Genomic DNA, 21,476 nt, shown 5'->3' with positions numbered 1-21,476 from the left:
ATGTTCTGGGGGGGGGGGGGTTGCTCTGTGACTTTGTGGCGGGGGAGGGCAGTTACAGATCTTATGCAGCGGTCCTTATCCTGGCTCACAGATCCACGCAGCAGGGGATATGTAACCCTACCCCCCCTGCCAGAAAGTCACATAGCCGACACATACACACAGTCCCCCCCAGGAGTGCTGGCAGGCTCCATTGAAATAACCAGTCCACCAGTGCGGAGCCTGTCATTCCGGGAGTTTAGAGGCATCATTTGCATCCGAACACTGAACCCGCCCCCCGCCACAGTCTGCGTCCCCGGTTTAAAATATTCCCGCGAAAACAGCAATACAGACAACGGTGTTCATTAACAAAATCGAAATGATTTTATTTTTTGGGAAGGGGAAGGGGGTGAAGGGGGTATGTAACTGGAGAGGATAGTCAAAATGAACTGGGTAAAGAAACGGGGGCAGATTCAGCTTTTCTGTCCACAAACTGAAAAGTCACTGGTTGCCCTGCTCACTCAGGAACCTAGCTTTCAAAGCCTCCCGGATGCACAGGGCGTCCCGCTGGGATCTTCTAATGGCCCGGCTGTCTGGCTGGACGTAATCAGCAGCCAGGCTATTTGCCTCTAGCTCCCACCCCGCCATAAAGGTCTCCCCCTTGCTCTCACACAGATTGTGGAGCACACAGCAAGCTGCAATAACGATGGGGATATTGGTTTCACTGAGATCACAGCGAGTGAGTAAGCTTCTCCATCTCCCTTTGAGACGGCCAAAAGCACACTCCACCACCATTCTGCACTTGCTGAGACGGTAGTTGAACAGTTCTTTTTCTGTGTCCAGGGCGCCAGTATAGGGCTTCATGAGCCAGGGCATTAGCGGGTAGGCTGGGTCCCCGAGGATGACTGTAGGCATCTCCACATCCCCAAGAGTTATTTTGTGGTCTGGGAAGTAAATACCTTCCTGCAGCCGTCTAAACAGACCAGAGTTCCTGAACACGCGAGCGTCATGAACCTTGCCCGGCCATCCGACGTAGATGTTTGTAAACCGTCCCCGATGGTCCACCAGTGCTTGCAGCACCATTGAAAAGTAGCCCTTTCTATTGATGTACTGGCTGGCCTGGTGGTCCGGTCCCAGGATAGGGATGTGAGTCCCATCGATAGCCCCACCGCAGTTTGGGAATCCCATCGCGGCAAAGCCATCTATGATGACCTGCGCGTTTCCCAGGGTCACTACCTTTGGGAGCAGTACCTTCACGATCGCCTTGGCTACTTGCATGACAACAACCCCCACGGTAGATTTGCCCACACCAAAGTGGTTCGCGACTGACCGGTAGCTGTCCGGCGTTGCAAGCTTCCAGAGGGCTATGGCCACTCGCTTCTCAACTGTGAGGGCTGCTCTCATCCTGGTATTCTGGCGCTTCAGGGCAGGGGACAGCAATTCACAAAGTTCGAGGAAAGTCCCCTTCCGCATGCGAAAGTTTCGCAGCCACTGGGATTCATCCCAGACCTGAAGCACTATAAGGTCCCACCAGTCCGTGCTTGTTTCCCGGGCCCAGAATCGCCGTTCCACGATATCCACATGCCCCATTGCCACCGTGATGTCCTGGGCGCTGGGGCTCGTGGTTTCTGACAGCTCTGTGCTACTCTCCGACTTCAGGCCATCACGGCGGTGTCGTAGCCTCCTCGCCTGATTACTCTTCATCTGCCTCAGGGAAAGGTGTATGATAAGCTGCGAGGTGTTGAGAACGGCCACAAGTGCAGCGATGGTCGCAGCGTGATCCATGATCGCAGTGCTGTGGCGTCCGCGCTGTCACTGACCAGAAAAGTGCGCGAACTGATTTCCCGCCGGCGCTTTCATGGAGGGAGGGAGGGCGTTAGTGACGGACGGATGACGACAAATTTTTTTTACCCAGAAGGCATTGGCGGCTCGACCCAGAATTCCGATGGGCAGCGGGGACTGCGGGAACTGTGGGATAGCTGCCCACAGTGCACCGCTTCCAATATCGACGCTCGCCCGTTAGTGTGGACTCACAAAGTCGAATTACTGTCCTTAGTGTGTCCTTAGTGTGGACACACACGTTCGACTTTGCAATATCGATTCCACATATTCGATTTAAGTAAAATCGAATTAACCTCGTAGTGTAGACATACCCTTAGTCTCATACAGGAAAGGGAATAAGCTATATCAGTATAAGGCACATTTATAACACACACACACGGGATTGTATCAGTATAACTATTTTGGTAAAATAATCAAAGCTGTAATCAATACAGTTATACTGGCACAAAAATGTGTGTGGACCAAGGCCGAAAGAGGAAATTCCGAAGTACTAACTCTTATAGTGTAAATATAGCAAAATTAACTACTGCTTGACATCCTCAATCTCATCAAATGGAGATGGGCTATAACTCTCATAACATACACTATGGCATAAATAATTCTTTAACAAACACATCAGTCCATCTTCCATCTGAAGTTTACAAAAATACAAGCATCATCAGCTACATTATGCATAGAAGAGACCTATTCACATCTCTCAATCAATTTATGCAAGTTAGAGATACCTCTGAAACAGGTCAAAGATATAAAGTGAACTTCACACTTATTAGCTAGTACTTGAGAAAAAGCTCCAGAAAAATATACATGGAGTTCATAATAAAAGGGAGATAGATTCCCTTTGAATTGTAGATAACAACAAATTAAAAATGCATCTGAGGTCCATGGAATGGCATATAATAGCTGCAAAACTGAGTACTATCTTTCCAAAACTATCCTAAACAGGGACAGGGGAAAAAGTTTACATTTCTGTCTGACTGAGAAAAAAATAGTAAGTATTAAACAAAGATTTTAAACCTTATCGGTATAAATGGTGTTCTCTGTTGCATTAATACAGTTTAGCTAATCTTTATCTATGCTTTGTTGAACCATCTTTAGCTTTAGTGCTGTAGTGCTGAAACAGGAAACAAAAGAAGTCTTTCCAAATTCTTCTCTCTTAAAAACAAGCTGCAGCGGGATTTATGAATCAGACCATTTAGGATTGTGTAATAATAGGTAATAAAGGGGAAACATATGGATGTATCTAAAGAATAAAGAAGCAGTTTTACCCTGGAAAAGTATCTGAAACACCTGGGCTTTGATGAATTAAAAGATATTCACAGAGGCTTTAGTGAATTTGCCATATATTTAAGACGGGTAACATGAGGAAATTAGAGACTGAGCACACAGAGTTGGGTGTGCGAGAGAGAAAGAATATGAACAGTAAAACAGAAGGGTACTGTGGTTATTGGGTCCATGTAACTAGCTTGCTAGAGAGAGAACGAGATACTTATGTCCATACCTAGTCTCTCTTCAGACCTGTACTGGAGCACATCAGTTCTGTGCTCCCTGCTGTCACTATTCAAGGGCTTGCAGGATTGAGGCTAAAATGTGTTGAAATCAGGAAATAATTTTTCCACCACGCAACAGAATCAAGATGTATAGACCATGCCAATATTTGGTCCAGTTGGAGGGGGCAAGGAGCAATGCACCAGAAAATAAGAAAAAAAAATAGAATGAACAGGGGTACTGAAGGTTCATAAAAGCAAGCAAAGGACAAGAACAACAGAGTAGGTCAACCTCATGTGACCCCACCCCTCCAGTCACCGCCATGAAATGGGGATGGGGGTTGAATATTAGACATCTATACCACACTGGCACCTGGTAAGCTGATGCCTGTCATGAATAAACCTTTAATCTGAAGATCATTGCTGGGTCACCAGCAAAGTGGTACAAGTGGCTGTGATGATGATCTGTGCTTGATTTATCCTGATTCATAGGTGCTTACTGCTAATAGATCTAATAGTAAGTTAGCTGCACTGCATCCATCAATTATCTTCTCCCGTCTTGTCTTGAATTTGCGGTCTCCGTTGCTGGTCACCAGGATCATCTCCAGTACCACTCTGCTAACAGTTATCACCAGATAAACACACCACTCCTTTGGGTGTCAGTCTTGCACTGTTGAGACATCGGTGTGCATGGAGAAGAGAATAAGGAAGCAACTTTAAACTAACCATTTTTTTTCATTTTCAAACATACATGAGGTGGATTCATAGATTTCACATGAACAGATTCCTTTTTCCCTTGGTCCCTTAGGTGACTATTCATGGGCTGTGTACCACTAAAGCACAAGACCCTAAGACACCACACAAAGGGAATGCAAAATAGCATCCCTTTGCACTGACTTAAACACATTTCCTATGTTCATTGTGAAAATTAGACATTTTGGGCCTCTTGCATGTGGTGCAGCACACGTGATGATGGAGATCACAATGTTGATAGGCTAACATTGTGGCATCATCACAAAAGAGCAGCCCAGACTTTATGATGTCTGGGTTCCAATCCCAACCTTACAGCTCAGGGCCATTTCTAGTTATAACTATGCCATAAGCATGTAATGTGTCGCTATTATATAGCAGTTTCTTTTTACCACCTGTTCTGCATCAGTTAATCCACTGTAACCATTTGGTAATGCATGTGTGGTGTGAAAGACTCAGCAATGAAAATATACTCCTGATAGGTTTCCCGTTTATTTCTTAGTCCTCACACTATGGTGTGAAGCAACTGTAAATAGCAGTTGAAGTATCAGCTGAGAAACACTGGGAAAATGCTTAAGTTTAGCAATATAATGTAGCTGAAAACAAGATTTAAAGCCAACCTACTATAAATGAAGAATGAGGAGTACTTGTGGCACCTTAGAGACTAACAAATTTATTTGGGCATAAGCTTTCGTGGGCTGTGGGTTTTAGCCATGAAAGCTTATGCCCAAATAAATTTATTAGTCTCTAAGGTGCCACAAGTACTCCTCATTCTTTTTGTTGATACAGACTAACATGGCTACCACTCTGAAACCTGCTATTATACATGGATGTTATTAGCGAGTTTCTAACTCTGATACCATGTCCTACAAGATGCTCAATACCTTCAGCTTCACTGGAAACAGAGGGAGTTGAGGGCATTCAAGCACTTTGGAAGATTGAGTTTTTGGTCATCAACAGAGTTGAAAAAATACCACTGATATTTACTCAAATGAGAAAGTCCATGGCCTTCTGTTCATGCATGTTGTGTTTGCTTTCAATGAATATTTTATAGATCCAGTTTAGTGTTAGGAATATTCATGGAAATGGTGATTTTTGAGCAAATATCAGGGAATATTCAAGGGAAATGAATTGTTAATTTGTAAACACGAGCATTTGCCCCAGATAGACTCCTGATTCTGAAGGGTAGCCTCATCCAAGTCATGTGATCTCCATGTCCAAACAAAGCCAATCAACAAAGCCCTGGTGCTGAACTTCATACAGTTTATACTCCCAAAGTACTGTCATTAATCACTACCAACCAAGAATTATGCATACAAATTATGTTACAAATATTCTCCTATAACAAATACATTTGAATAAAAATTCGTAAACAGTTTGTGGAAAATTTACATAAGAATAAGATACGTAAGGAAAGATCCTGCCACTTGAAAATCATATTGAATTGTACTTTACTATGCCAATCTCAGTGGGACTATTTATGGAGTAAAATACTGAGAAAGGGTCGCAGAATCTACTGCATAACTAGGTGAATAAATTATTCACTGAAAATTATTCACTCAGTTCTAGTGATTAGAGTTAATAAACTTGGGCTTTAGATATAAAATGAATCCATCGTTTTGCTTTATATTTATCATGACATATTAATCATGTTTATTACAGAGATGTCTAGAGACCAACTGAGAGCAGGGCCCCACCGTGCTAGGCACTGTACAAATACAGTGTAGTACACCATCCCTGGCCCAAAGATCTTACAGTCTAGTAGAAACTTTTATTGGTATTATGATTTTGATAAAGAATAAAGCTGAAAGATTTGACAAACAGCAAATATGTGGAAATGGGAGCATCAATGTTGTACAGCAAATAAAAACATTTATTTATTTCAATTAATTTATTTTTAAAATATTTGTTAAATGACTAATGGGGAAGATTTGTGATTTTATCATGTTAATACCTGTATTTCCAAGTTGAGAAATTGGAATATGACAAAATAAATATTAGGGATTAGTGTTACCTTAAAGTATACTTGAAGGGTTCCATACCTGAGATTTACTTACATGCATATAGATCTAAAAATTTTAAAATATGACCAGGTTAACATCATTAGCATGTATCCATGTTAAAGGTTTGGTTTTTTAGCCATTAATTTTAAAATACAAACAGATGCAGTGGAGACTTGTCAAAACCTCTTTATGTCTCAGTTTTGACTGCCCACTTTCATCTCTCATCAGTCTGTGCTGAACAGAAGATCGTTCAAGAGTGGTTAGAAATTGAGCACTATTTCTGAACATGAAACTAACTTGTTACAAAGTGAAAATGAGGTTTGAATCCAGGCTACATTAGGGTGTCATTATTCTGTTCCAAATAGTCTGAGATACAATAAGCTCCGGAACACATAAATTGCTTTAACACATTACTTGTGGCCTGATCTTGTGAAGTGCTGAGTGCCCCCCAAAAGTGTCCCCTGTTGGGTGACCTGGCTGGGAGATGAGGATGTACAGCACATCCCCCAGAAGGAAAAAAGGCAAGAAGATGATTGTTATTATGGTATATAGCAGGCAGCTCATAAATAATTTTACTCTTCAACAAAGGACACGTTGGATTAATTCCACTTTGGAGTAAACATCACAAGAGCATCATCTTATTATGCATAATTTTAAATAACGGTGTAAATGTATTCTAAAAAAAAAAAAACTATGACCATAGTATGGAACAATTTCTACCAGCATGTTGTTGCACATACATTATAAATGATTTCAATGCTTAGCAATCACCATAGAAACTTCTGTGCATATAGATTTGTTATTTAGCAAAAAATTACTTGTAAAGCAACTGAAAATGTGCCTGAAGCAGAATACTATACCCCCAGTCACAGAACGTAAGAGACCCTGCCTTGGATTGAGGCTGAGCTATTGTAACTTCTAATACTATTATAATTGTTTAATAGTCTCACTGGTGTTAATCATCCTGCTTTGTATAAAAGCTTGCTCTCACAGCTCTTTAGCAATTCTAAGGAAACAAAGCTGCCCTTGCAGAGATATTCAATGATTGGCATTTTCAGATTAATTCAGTTAGTACTGCAGACTTGCTTTTAGCCTAAAGCAGCGCACAAAACAAGCCTACTCTAAACTGACTCTAAAAGGAACACCAAGAACAGGGTTCTTCTGGAAGGTTCCAGTTGTAGTATCTGGTTCACATGACATTTTTGCTGGGTGATCACCTCAAATCTTTTTGTTCCTAACTTCTTACAACTGAAAGCTGCAAAACCTAGCCCAGCTGACAAAGAGAATTGGTGTTTGAAGATATGCAGTCAGAACCTCAGCTGGGGTAAATTGGCATAGCTCCAGCAAAGACAATGGAGCTATTCTGATTTATACCTGCTGAGCATCTGTTCCACAAGATGTCATAATTCACTGGAAAACAGACTCAAATGATTAAGGAGTATTAATGAGTTGCAGTGTTTTTTCACAATCCCCTCTGCTGAAGGAACGTGAAATGCCGAAGGACTGCAGGTACAGCCTTGCTGCAAATAAATGTCCTATTTAAAATCTAGGGCAAACTGTATTGCTATGAAGGAGTGAAACAGCTGCTTGCATAAAAATTATAGAAACTAAAGTCCTTGTGATGTCAGTACATGTCCAAAATTTACAAGACACTCACAATAGGCTGAATTTGTATTCCTGTAACTATTCACCGAGGAAAAATGCAAAAGTCTTTACTGTAGGAATGAGTAAACACAATTTGCTGAATGCCTAATCCATTTAGTTTCAAATTACGAATAAAACTCAGCTCATCTGAGGTTCTTGTTCTGAAATGAACTGACATTTTCCCATTGCCAGTTGCTAGCAGGCAACACCCGCTTTTCACACAACCATACATTTGCACTCATTGCTTCCCTTTCTTGACTGTGAGTGGGGGTTTGGAAGGAACATACCACCTTAGTCCACAGGAGGAGCCTCTCAGACTGTGGAGAGAGAATAAATAATGCTTCCGCTATAAATGGTTTCCCCTTATACCTAAAAAGAAGCCCTTCCTAACCCTCAAGGGAGGGTAATACAACAATGGATACTGACCCCCTGTTGACTCCAGAGGCTACAATTTAGAAAGTAAAGTTGCTTCTTCCCCTTACCCTCCTTTTAGCTACACAGAGGTCTTCTTCAGGTGTCTGAGGAAGAGCCCTGTAGAGCTCGAAAGCTTGTCTAGCTCACCAACAGAAGTTGGTCCTATAAAAGCTATTACCTTACCCACCTTCTCTCTCTCTCTCTCTCTCTCATTATTTCTTCACATCATTCAGGTAAGGCACAACTTTAACTACCCTTCCCTAGATACTATATAGAGTTTTTGTGTTTTATCAATTTTAAAAGTAAAGAAATATATATTTTTGTCACTCCTGGGAAACAATTGAAAAGGTTTATAAGTACACGTTTCCACACATCATTTATGAGAAATTGACATAGTCAGGTAATAGGGTAATACAATACTTATGTGTAAACACAGATTGGTTAGTAAGCAAAACAAATATCTGTTCACAAATGTTGATTCCCTCCCCCCCCCCTTCTGATAACATTGTGTTTGCTTTTAATACAGCACATGAGGGAATGCAGATTTTTCCTGTTCTTTTTTGGAAAAGCAAATCAAAAGGGTTATAGCATCCAGACAAACAATCAGCTCAACTAGGAAAATACTTGTTGTAGAAGGATGCAAACAGAAGAGTTGTACAGTTTGTGAGAGAATCTCATGATCAGGTCATCCTCATCATCATCCTTAGCACTTGCATAGCATTGTAGGGCTGATATTTGCAAATCAGCTTAAGGGGTTTGAATGTCCTTTAATTTTTAATAGGAATCAAGCATCCAAATCTCTTGCATGGTTTTGACAATACCCCTGGACGTGTTGAAAGCAATGAACAAGAATCAACTAATTAATGCCTACCACACATCAGGATAACTATGGTTTTCACAATATAGAGGAGCATTACAAGGAATATTCTGCTTTAGAGCGTGCTGTGCCAATTCCTTATATTTGCCTATTAAATGTAAAAATGGAGATTAAAAAAAGTTATTTCTTTCGATTGGCAACCTCATTTATTTATTTCTACCTTTCTAATTTTCCTCCTTGGCAATTTGGTCTTCCCATGGTTACCTGCTACCCCTCCAATATCCCTATCATTTGACCTGAAATAATATCTTGCACGTCCTCTCCATTCCAGGCACTTGTTCCCCCTCCCCACACTAGTTATTTTTGACCTCACTGATTATGCTCCTTTAGTATCTCTCTGCTTTCTGATCTTCATATATAATAATACATCTTTCTGCTTTAAGTTAGGATTACATGAACGGATTCAAATGAAATAAGGACCAATTAGAATGTTCAGCCAGAAGTCAAACTGAATCCAAACTTATTTTCAATATTGCTAAGCTGATTTATTCCAACTAAGAATCTGATCCTTTATCTCTGATCTTTCCCTTCAACAATATAGCCATAATTCAAGTAATACCCCTGTTAACCATTCCTAGGCTTGCTATTGTAAATTCTCAGGTATTCTGGCTCAGCTGACCGGAACTTTCATGACCCTGTAGCTCCACCAAAAAGCTACACAGATTTATTTTCCAGCACATAATATGAGTAACACCATAATAACGACAATGTTTTTCATCTATGGGCAAAATCACAAAGAAAAGGTCAAAACACAACACAAACACACGCACAAGTTCAGAAATAAAAAATGTTTATTAACAATATTGTTTTTCACAAAATTATCAAATGGACTCTTATTACCCAAATTCCTCTGGAACACAGGAAGTCCTCCTTGATAAGTCCAGAAACATAAAATTAATTCACCTGTCCACAAAGTGTGTAGTAATAACACTCAGTAAAATCAACCCTCAAAAATTGCTCACAAACCCCTATTCCAGAGTCGACATCATTCCACTGGCATTCTCTACCCTACAAAAATGCTTGTAAATCTGTTTATTTTAAGACCATTAGAAAGCTGACCACAAACCAGTGCTATATTACTTTTATGCTCCCAGAGAAATCATCTTGCCAGTTCTTAGACATAATTGCTGTAAATAATTTTTGCTAACTTTTAATTCTTATTTAATTTGGGCTAGATCCTCATCAGGTTTAAACTGATGTAGCTCCATCAAGTTCAATAATAACACCACCATCTAGCTCTATAGCTATAGCAATTTACATCATCTAAAGTTTTGGCCCAACATTTCTATTTTGTATAGTCTTTCCTTTAAATGTGAACACTTGCTAGTGGAAATATGAACAATTTTTAGGGTAGATTCTTGTTCCAACACAGCTAAACCAGTGCACAGTTCTAATATTTTTTCTTTTTGATATTAATATAAAATATATATAATAAAGTAAAAAAGCTCGATTATTTCTTACCTTCTTGGAAAGCAGGCAAAAGCTATACTGTAGGTGGAATAGTGTACCAAGTAACAGATTTTTGTACACTCTTTCTTACTGGTGGTATGCATTCTACAGGAAAAGTAAATATATTGATATGTACAATATGTTCACAATAGAATCTTTTTGTTTTGTCCTGTCACTGAGATCATAAAATTTATTCGATTGAAGATCTGGGATTAGAACAGTAACAGTGAAAAGCTTGCAGTATATACAATTTGTTGTGGATTAAAAATAAACAAACCAGTTCACAAAAGTTCAGGTACCTCTGAACATAGGAGCAGCTGCCTACTACATATGAGAGGGACTGGTTGGATACTTCCCATCTGCACCAGCCGTGGAAAAGCTTTGCTTTAGTTCCCCTTTCTCTCAGAACCCAGCCACCCTGATCCATGCAATCGCTCTGAGGTTTCCCAGCAACACCAGCAGCCATTTAAGGTTTTTCTCAGAAAGACGTAACAGGCAACGTTGTGTCAGTGATGTTAGGGTTCAACACAAATGAAGAAACAAAAACAAAACAGCACAGCACAGTAGCATTTGCGCAGCAGTCTCTATAACTCTCTCTGAGACATGGGATGTTTTCATTTCATATACACCACTCACAGCTTGCTGATGGGAATCAATACAGCCAATATACATTCTTAACACCCACAAAAATGAGGATTGACAAAGTTGTATTCTTATCTTGCATTTCTGAGATAGAGAGGCATGTCAGAGTGGGGCTTTCATTTTTGATCTGCTTATACTGCACTAAACAGCAGAGCCACATAACTCGGATAACATATAATAAAGAGTTATTTTATAAAGGAAACAAATACATCAAGTTTTGTTTAGTTATAAAAGGCACCAATTATGTCTCACTAAAAATTGCAAGCTACATTGATTGCCTAGTAATTTCTACTCAACACAAAGTCAAAGGGAAAGTCACTTTGGACAGATTTGTAGAAGTGCTGAGCACCAGAAACCCCCATTTACTTCAATAGGAGTTGCTCAGACTTCTAAAAATCAGGCCATTTTGAAAGTTCTGCCATAGATAGTTGGTCACGCCATTCTTTTTGCCACATCTCAACAAGCTACAGTACCTAATCTGCAAGCAAGGTGAGGGGATCCCTAACTGAACAAGCTAGTCTGTTTTACTTCACTTTGCTTACTATGCCTGGCTTATATCGTACTGATGTGTCACTTCTGCTACCCACTATCATAAGTTAGTAGACTACTCTATGAGAAAGACCACTGTCAATCACAAAGCAAAATCTAAGTAGGGAAATCACAAAAGTGAAAAAAATTGCCCACAGCTATTTCAATGGGTCCAATTTCTTGAACATGTCAGAGGGTGGCATCTGCAATTGCAGGGCAATATATTGATTTCATCAGTCACAGAAAATCCTTAGTCTGCTCCTGCAAAGAAAACAGCTTGCCAAAACACTGGTCTCAGGAGTTCCAGCTCATTGGGACACTATGTACTATATGCTTGAAAGGGTTTTGAAACAACAAAAAGTCACATAGAAGAAACTTCAGTTGGCAAGTACAAGATAAGAAAGCCAGCTGTTCTCCTCGCAAGCTACACACTGGAATCACATTGCCAGGTTAGTTAACATTCTCCACCCCATTTAGAATTCTTGCTTCAGGAGTCAGCTATGATAGTCTGAGTAAATACCATTAGTCTGGTTCTTTTACTTATCTTGTAGCTGCACTTTTTCACCATGAAAATTGCTATGTGAAGGGAACACTGGAAAATCCTAAAAAAGGAGGCAGTTTTGCAGTCACACCGATGGAAAAATGCAGAATACTTTGCTACTCAAGGATTCTTAAACACTAGAATACTTGAAAAGCAAATGGCCTGTCAGTAAGGTCTACTATTTCTAGCTTGTTAGAGAGATAATTCTCTCATTACCAAACCACTGAGATCTTGATTTCCTGTTGCTGTATTTTGCAAAAGCCATACATTTATGTAAGTGGCTAAGTATAAGCAGTAATTGTACATAAATCCTCACCATAAGCTAAGTATGGGTTGGAGATTTTTATTTTTGTCCAAGTTTGACATTCTGCTCTTGCAGCGGAAACATAAATACATTATGGATAAGGAAGAATGGGAATTCTCGATTCACTCAATTTAAGACATGATGAAGAGCATCTTTTCAAATACTGTGAAATTCAACCAAAGAAACGCACGAGAGAAGAATGAACTTGTTAAAGGAAGAAAGCTGCTGTGCACCAATTTCTGCTCATCTCAAGCTGCTGGAGAACATTTTTAATGCAAACATGTAATAGCAGAACAAAGTTGTTCAATGAGTAAAAGCATGCACATACCAGATGTAATGATTATCAGAATTGTTAAAAATGAAATTATTAAAGCTTGGTCTTAAAGCATTCCATTGATCATGAAACCTCTTTCAATTCACATCAGGAGAGCACAGCTTGTGAAATTTCCCACTCCTCTCATATTCCAACCCAAGACCAGTAGCACTCCTTGTGTCCTCTACTGGGTGGGACATATAATCATTGCCCCTATATCTTGGGTTGTTTTTCTTCCTCCATGATTAAAGTTCCACTCTTTGCACTCACTTTTAAACTTCCACAATTAGGCTCATTCTTACACAGCTCTGAGCACCTTCAAGTCTCATGGGAGTTGGGGATGCTCAGCATTTCTGAGGAGTTGCTCAGCACCATGCAGGATCAAGCCCTTACAGAACGCCAATAATGCTAAGAAACCTTTGGGCTTACAAATATACTGGTGTCAATGTTTTACATGAAACATTTCCGGTTCACTGCGTAATATCTTTTATTTTTCTTTGGATTAAATGCCAGCAGTACACATGGAGGTTTAGTAAAACATATTATTTATTTCTTTCATTTGGTAAAGTTATTTTATTTTTGATCCTAAGCTTTCGGCAGCTAAATAGCCTGGGCAACCAACATCTGGTTTACTTGGGTTCAGTCATCAGTCACCCCAATGTTTGGAGGTACATGAATCTCATGTTGGTGGTTCAGCACAGAACTACTCTCAGTATGAAACATTCCCCCTCCCCAAAATATAAATGGCACCCTCACCATAAAATGCTTGAACAAATTTCAAAGCAGTAGAGTTACCAGGAAATGCCTTTGAAAATCAAACTTGCGAGCAAAACTGTGCTTACTCACTTGAATCAAATAAAAACTTTCGATGTGAAAATAAGATCTGTACCCTAAGGCAGCACTTTCCAATACTGACTGTATGGGCTCCTCCTCATCCTTCAACCCTCTTTCCATTTTTGCCTTCAGATGTAACATACTGTGTGATGATGGAAACAGGGAAATGACAATCTATGTTTAATCATCTTTGTGTTACCTCACAACAATTCAGAACTAAGGGGGGCATCCACTTCTTTTGTCCCAACCCCCTTAGTTTCCTCCACTGATAACAAGTAGCTGTAGTCTACTCATTGGAAAAAATATCAGAGTGGGTCGCAAAAAAAAAGGGGGGGGTGGAATGTGGAAGAACACTTACAGTAATTTTAGGGGGGAAATCAACTTTTTTTGAAAGTCAACGTTTAGAAATAAAAAAAAAATTGACCAGCTGATAGTTTTTTGAAAAATGGGGGAGGAGGACCATTGTTTTTGTATATTTTTCAAAATTCTGAAATTTAATCAAATGTTTGTTACATCAGCAGTAGAAAATAAATTTTATTATTGAAATAACATTTTCCCACAAACTTTTCAGTGGCTTTTTGATATTTTAAGTTTTTCAACATTTCTTTGAAATGTTTTTTTTTAAATGAAACAGTTCTTATCTGTTATAGCTGTCCAAAACACTAAAATAGTTGCAAGAATTCTACCAATATTTCTTTTTATATATTTGTACATTGAAAAATGAAATGTCAACATTTTTCACCAAAATTATCCAATCTAGAAGTTCACAGAATATGTCCTATGAGTTTGAACCTACACTCACTGAAGTCAATGGCAAAGCTCCCATTAACATTAATGTTGCAGGGTCATGATGCTAAAACATCTTAAGCACATGAGTTGTCTAGCTTGTTAGATTAGATTTTCTAACAATTGTCATTAGTGCACGTGTTCTATAAAAGAAGAATAGTAAATGCCTCTATTAGTGTTAACATAGAATATTATTGCATGTGTATATACACATACACATATATATATATATATATACACACTTCAAAGAAAATTTCAGTTTGTTAATCATGTAAAATTACACAAAATAGTATTTGCAGAAAGGTTAACATAGTATATACTCATACTGCTCCTGATGAGACAACTTGAGAAATGTACGTAGATATTTAAGGAATATGATATGCATATGAAGGAGAATACAAAAAACATTCTTCCCGCATATGTAAGTTAGAATTATTATTAATTATTATTATTTGTATTACTCTTTGTGAATAAGATTCTGCTCTCAGTAACAATGTACTCCAGATTTAAAAAGTAGTATAAAAGAGATCAGAAATTGGTCCTTGAGGATGGGATTTTCAAAGGAGATTGAGAAAGTTAGGTGCCTAAACCTCATTGATTTTTATGAGATTTGGACACCTAAGTCTGTTAGGTGCTTTTGGAAATCCTAGCCTACAACATAGGAATGGCTAAAAAACTGTTTTTTCCAAGGAAAACTGGATTTTAAACTTGACAACATTTTTCATGAAAAAGTCTCCTTTTCATTGAAAATTTCAATTACACAAAATTCAAAACTGAATATGCAACAACTGCAAAACAGTCAATTAAGTAATACCATCAAGGTGCATCATAGGAGATGTAAATCCCAGGACCTCCATAGTAGCATTCTCTGAAATGCTTCCAGTTTCATACACAGGGCCAGAAAGACAAAACAGATCTTCAGGGTCTCAATGCATGGATGCTGTAGGGAAGAGGGTTTTAGCTTTATTAGGAACTGGGTACCTTTTAGGAATAGGAGGGATGGGCCCCACTTAAACTAAAATGGCAGCAGACAGCTGGTATGTAAAATTAAAAAGTTATTAGAGGATTTTTTAAAGTAAGGACTGGAGGAAAGCCGACAAGTGCAGATGAGCACATGGTTCTGGCAGAGACATCCCTTAGGGATGAATTTATTAAAGGGAGAACTCTATCCCCTAATAAAGAGGATAGGAAAGAAGTTGGTAAAATACTAGTAGGAGCTAGTGAGGAGCAGTTAAACGTAACACATGAAGGCAAGCAACTGAATATTGACAAAATGTACAAGTGCTTATACGCAACTACTAGAAGTCTAAATAGTAAGATGGGTGAACTAGAGTGCCTGGCATTAAATGAGGGTATTGATGTAATAGGCCTCATGTAAAATATGTGGAAGGAGGATAATCAATGGGATGCAGTAATAGCAGGCTACAAAATATACAGTATTGACAGAATAGGTCACACTGGTGGGAGAGTGGCACTATATGGGAGAGAAATTATAGTCAAATAAAGTAAAAATATTAACAGAATCCAACTGTACTATAGACTCTTTATGGGTAGAAATTCCATTCTTGAACAATAAGAAGATAGCATTACAAGTATACTACTGACCTTCTGACCAGAATGGTGATGGTGACTGTGAAATGGTCAGGGAGATTAGAGAGGCTACAAAGGCAGAAAACACAGTAATAATGGAGGATTTCAACTATCCTCATATTGAGTGAGTATATGTCATCCTAGGAAGGGATGCAGGAATAAAATTTCTAGACAGCATAAAATGACTGCTTCCTGGAGGAGCTCGACTTGGAGCCCACAAGAAGAGAGACAATTCTTCATTTTGTCCTAAGTGGAATACAGCATCTGGTCCAACAGGTGGATACAGCTGAAGCATGTGGCAATAACAACCATAATATAAATTAAATTTAACATCCTTTCGGGAAAAATGCCAGAGAAACTTACCACAGTAGGATTTAACTTCAAAAAGGGGAACTACAAAAAGGCATGTAAACTAGTTAAATGGAATTTAAAAGGAAAAATCGCAAGGCTGAAATAACGCAAACTGCATGGAGACTATTTAAAAACACTATAATATGGCTCAAAATGTAAGTGTAAATAATTAAATAAAACACTAAGAGCCCCAAAATAATGCTACCATGGTTAAACAGCGGAGTAAAAAAGGTACCCTTTAATAATTGGAAATCAAATAAAATCCTAGTGAGGAAAATAGAACGGACCATAAACTCTGGCAAGTTAACTGTAAAAGTAGAAAAAGGTAGGCCAAGAAAGAATTTGAAGAACAACTAGCTAAAGCCACAAACAAAAAGTAACAGCAAAATAATTAAGTACATCAGAAGCAGAAAGCTTGCCCAACAGGAAGTGGTGCCACTGGAAGATTGAGGTGCTGAAGGAGCCCTCAAGGAAGACAAGGCCTTTGCAGAGAAACTAAACAAATTCTTTGCATTGGTCTTCACAGCAGATATGGGGGAGATCCACACACCAGAGCCATTCTTTTTAGGTGGCAAATCTGAGGAACTATTCCAGATGGAGGTTTTGGAACAAACCAATACATTAAACAGGAATAAGTCATCAAGAATTCTGCAGGAACTCAAATATGAAATTGCAGAACTACTCACTGTGGTATGTAACCTTCAATCAGCTCCCATACCAGATGATTGGAGGGTAGCTAATGTAATGCCTATTCTTAAAAAAAGGCTCTAGAGGTGATCCTGGTAATTACAGACTGGTAAACCTAACTTCAGTACCTGGCAAATTGGTTGAAACTATAGCAAAGGGTGGAATTATAAGACACCTAGATAAATACGACAGGTTGGGGAAGAATCAATGTGGTTTTTCTAAAGGGAAATCATGCCTCACCAATTCTTTTTGAGAGTCAACAAGCATGTAGAAAAGGATGATCCAGTTGATTTAGTGTACTTGGACTTTCAGAAAATCTTTGACAAGGTCCCTTACCAAAGGCTCTTAAGGAAAGTAAGCAGTCATGGGATAAGAAGGTAGGTCTTCTCATGGAACTGGTTAAAAGACAGGAAACAAAGAGTCGAAATAAATGGTCAGTTTTCAGAATGGGAAAAGGTAAACAGTGGGCTTCTCCAGTGATCTCTATTGGGACCTGTGCTGTTCAACTGATTCACAAATTATCTGGAAAAGGTAGAGGAAGAGTGAAGTGACCAAATTTGCAGATGTCACAAAATTAATCCAGATAGTTAAATCCAAAGCTGACTGCAAAGCGTTACGAAAGTAATCTCACTAAACTCAGTGACTGGGCAACAAATTCAATGTTGATAAGTGCATACTAACGCACATTGGAAATCCCAACAAGACCTACAAAATGATGGGGTCTAAATTAGCTGTTACCACTCAAGAAAAAGATCTTAGAGTCATTGTGGATAGTTCTCTGAAAACAACCACTCAATGTGAAGCAGTAGTCAAAAAAGCTAACAGAATATTCGGATCCATTAGGGAAGGGGTAGATAATAAGACAGATAATATAATACCAGTTTATAAATGCATGGTACACCCACACCTTGAGTACTGTTTGCAGTTCTGGTTGTTCCATCTCAAAAAATATATATTAGAATTGTAAAAGGTTCAGAGGAGGACAACAAAACATCATTAGAGTTATAGAACAGCTTCTATACGAGGAAATTGAAGTCTGAAATTGTTCATATTAGAAAAGAGATAACTAAAACAGATATGACAGAGGCCTATAAAATCATGAATGGTGTGGAGAAACTGAATAGGGAAGTGTCATTTACCCCTTCACATAACACAAGAGGTCATCTGATGAAATTAATAGGCAGCTGGTTTAAAACAAACAAAAGGAAGTACTTCTTCACACAACACAGAATCAACCTGTGGAACTCATTGCCCTGGGCTGTTGGGAAGGCCAAAAATATGTATCTGGGTTCAAAAAAGAATAGATAAGTTTATGGAGGACAGGTACATCAATGGCAATCAGCCACAATGGTCAAGGATGCAACCCCATGTTCCTTGTGTCCCTATACTTCTAACTGCCAGGTGATGAATCTCTCAAAATTACCCTTTTCTGCTCATTCCCTCTAAAGCATCTGGTATTGGCCACTGTCAGGTACACAAATACTGGGCTAGATGGACTATTGGTTTGACCCAGTATGACTGCTCTTATGTAGTTCAGTCAGGGATCTTGACTCATGGAGGAAAACAAGGTCAGGAGGCACCTCAGATAGGTATCCCATGAGTCACCGTGGCAGTATTCCCCAATTGAATTTTTTTCCATTTTAAACCCAAAGCATTTGACTAACAATTTTTGTTTTTTCAGCTTTTGATTTTTTTTTACTAAAAGTCAAAAATTTTCAAGAAAAAAAAAAAAATTCTCATCAGCTCTACTTGAATAGTAATCTGTGAAAATGCAGCTCAGTTACACACTCATTTTCTCATTCCCTTCTCTAGCTATATTTCATCTTTGCACGTTCCTTCTTCCTACTCTGTTGTTGTTATTGTTCCTCCTTCCCTCTCTTCCCCCATTCCTCATTCAAAAGGCCAATTTAGTGCATCTCAGTCTTGGCTGTGTTAGGTGTTAAAATCAGTGGGCGTTGAAGGTGCTCAGAACATTGTGGGACTGGACCTTAGCAGCACATAAATCACAGTAGTGAGTGGATTTAAAGAACAGGGATAATTTTGGAGGGGAGGGGTTTTATATGGTGAAATAGATAGATTTACTGTACTGAATAATGGGAATTTAATTTAGGGTAAATGTCTGCCTCCTTAATTCATGCTGGGTAGTACCTTACTCTTCAAGTAATCCTATCCTGTTGACTTCAATAGCAGTCCTCACGAGTAAGGTTCTATTCAGCCTGAGTAAGAACGTCAGAATCTTGGCCTTGATTGATTAGGGTTGTTTCCTTTACTGATTGTTGACTCTACAACCAATCCTTAATAAGGGTGCCCATCCCTTTTGAAGAAAAAATCCTGGTTTCTCTTTCAATTAGAACATATTTTGTACACCTGTATGATACAACCACCCAGGGTAGATACTCAAGGGGAGTGATGAATGAAGGGGGGGGGGGGGGAAATGCTGTGTTTGCTAGCCGTTTCCACTTTGCTTTGGCAGCAGAGTTTCTACTTCAAGGCAGCTATTCAGACCATCATTTAATAGACAGGAAGCAGCAGGAGTTTCAGCAGCAAATGGATGAACTGAATCTGAGCAAAGAAAGGGTATTTCTTCACATTCTGATCTGGTTTACACAAAAATTGCAGACATGCCAAAACCTTTCCAATATGCTGTGCAGCTATCTCCCTTCCTGAATTCCATCCAGGTTCAAATACAAATGCAAATAAAATTTGATGGCCTCAGTATGTGATTTTGTGCTACAATATACCATGACATCCACATTAAGGAAATTAAAGGAATTGGAAACATCCTTTCTGTCCAGATTCCTCTAAAATCAATGGAAAGACTCATATGAACTTCAGTGAGATGTATCTTTCTTACAGGGAGCTGGATCAAACCTTTATCTGGGAATTCTCTCAGGGCATTTAACAGGGTTTTTGTGTGTGTGTGTGTACACACAAGTATTTGGCCGTGCACATCATAAGTAAATAACCACAGCCCAAGTACATTAATGCAGAAAGGATTGAGACAACCCACTGCTCCTGAATACTACGGTTTGAGTCCTGCCTCCAAAGTTCAGACTGGAAATTATAGCTGCAGGGATTAGGATGGAAGTTAGATCTCATTACATCGGGGTGTGTATGATTGCACAGTGGCGGGGTCAATACTGTTCTTAGAGCAATGTTCCCAGAGGAGGAGAAGGAGGAGGAGGAGTTGCTCCCAGCTATCAAGCATAGTCTGAAGAGTTTTTCCCCAGTAGGCAAGCGTCAAAAAGGTGGGAAGAAAAGAGTGAATGTCATAAAAAGGACATCCATGGAGATATTAAAAGAAATATATTACATAAAAACTTTAATGGAGGAGATCAGATTATACGAAGGATCTAAAAATAGAATATTGGTCAACACATTCCCAGAACACACAAACGGCCAAGTAATAGGTTTAGAATACTTACTGTTTGGGTCTACATTTTCACAAAGTTCTGTTTTTGCTTCCCCATTGGGCCTGTCGCTAGCTTTGTGCGAAAGCCGTGATGACATGGTCGCTGCCGTCACTACGGCCTTGAAGCTGCGTTTCCGTTTCTGGACATTTAGTTCAGGATGGAAGATGATGATGTACACTTTCGGCATGTAAAGCATCCCCAGGGCCACTGAAGCACTTAAGTTCATGGATATTGTAAGTGTGGTAGTTTGTATGTAGAGCTAGGAGACATAACACATGAGACACTATTACAAATAAAATGATTGGGAAATATGCAGTAGCACTTAAAGAGGAGGTGTTAAGTATAATCATGCATCTGAGAGATGCAACAGAAAAAGGAGAGTAACACTTAAGTGGGCTTTAGTAATTTATGAACGTTCTGAAAAACCTTCTATTGAGTTTACAAATAACTACTAACATAGAATCTGATCCAGCAAATTACTGAGAGCTCTTATCTACCAATGGACATCAACTACCATGAAATCAGTAGCAGCTGAGGACACTCAGGATCTTGCAAAAGCTCTTGCTGCTCTGATTTAGGGCTTAGTCTTCAAGTATAGGTTTATTTATTTTATTTCATTTTATTTTATATTTTATTCAGAGTGTGAAGGTCAGATTCTGCTTTCAGTTACACTAGTGTAAATCTAAAGTTAACTCTGTTGTAACTGAAACCAAATTTCCCCATTAGGGAAGATGAACACTATAAATGTAACAGTACAACTTGTTTAGAAATTTTATTAAAGCTATCTTTTAAATTTTGGTAACTTTTCAACAACCGTATTTCAAGTTTCTGCTATTTATTCAAAATGAGTAATATAAGTACCCAAAGAATATAAAATGGATTTGCATACTGCTGACTTGCAGTTAAGCTTGTTAGCAAAAATGGTGTGTGCAATAGTCAGAGAATGCTAGTACTGTGAAATATGAATTAAAGAAATCCACAACATGTCCTTCGTTTAAAGATGTTCTGCACGTACATAACTAGAAGTGCTGTAATTTTGTTTAAAATA

At 38.9% G+C, this 21,476-nt stretch overlaps 1 protein-coding gene across 2 annotated transcripts in view; it reads right to left on the bottom strand.

The window, feature by feature from the left end:
* The window catches only part of GRM7 (glutamate metabotropic receptor 7), a 556,942-nt gene that overhangs the window by 46,256 nt on the left and 489,210 nt on the right, over positions 1-21,476 (bottom strand). Inside the window, exons 9-10 of one of the 2 annotated variants that reach the window (XM_026650480.1) lie at positions 20,441-20,687; positions 10,452-10,544 (exon numbers count right to left, since the gene is read on the bottom strand). In XM_026650480.1, coding sequence (XP_026506265.1) covers positions 10,474-10,544; positions 20,441-20,687 — 318 coding nt within the window. In that variant the 3' untranslated portion in view covers positions 10,452-10,473. The remainder of the gene's footprint in view (positions 1-10,451; positions 10,545-20,440; positions 20,688-21,476) is intronic. The other variant, XM_026650481.1, reaches the window with a different exon arrangement.

Source organism: Terrapene carolina, unplaced genomic scaffold (genome assembly GCF_002925995.2).
Source record: "Terrapene carolina triunguis isolate 2854851 unplaced genomic scaffold, T_m_triunguis-2.0 Scaffold89, whole genome shotgun sequence".
Classification (NCBI taxonomy): domain Eukaryota; kingdom Metazoa; phylum Chordata; order Testudines; family Emydidae; genus Terrapene; species Terrapene triunguis.
The sequence above is the reverse complement of the archived record's forward strand: the minus strand, read 5'-3'. Positions and strand labels throughout refer to the sequence as shown.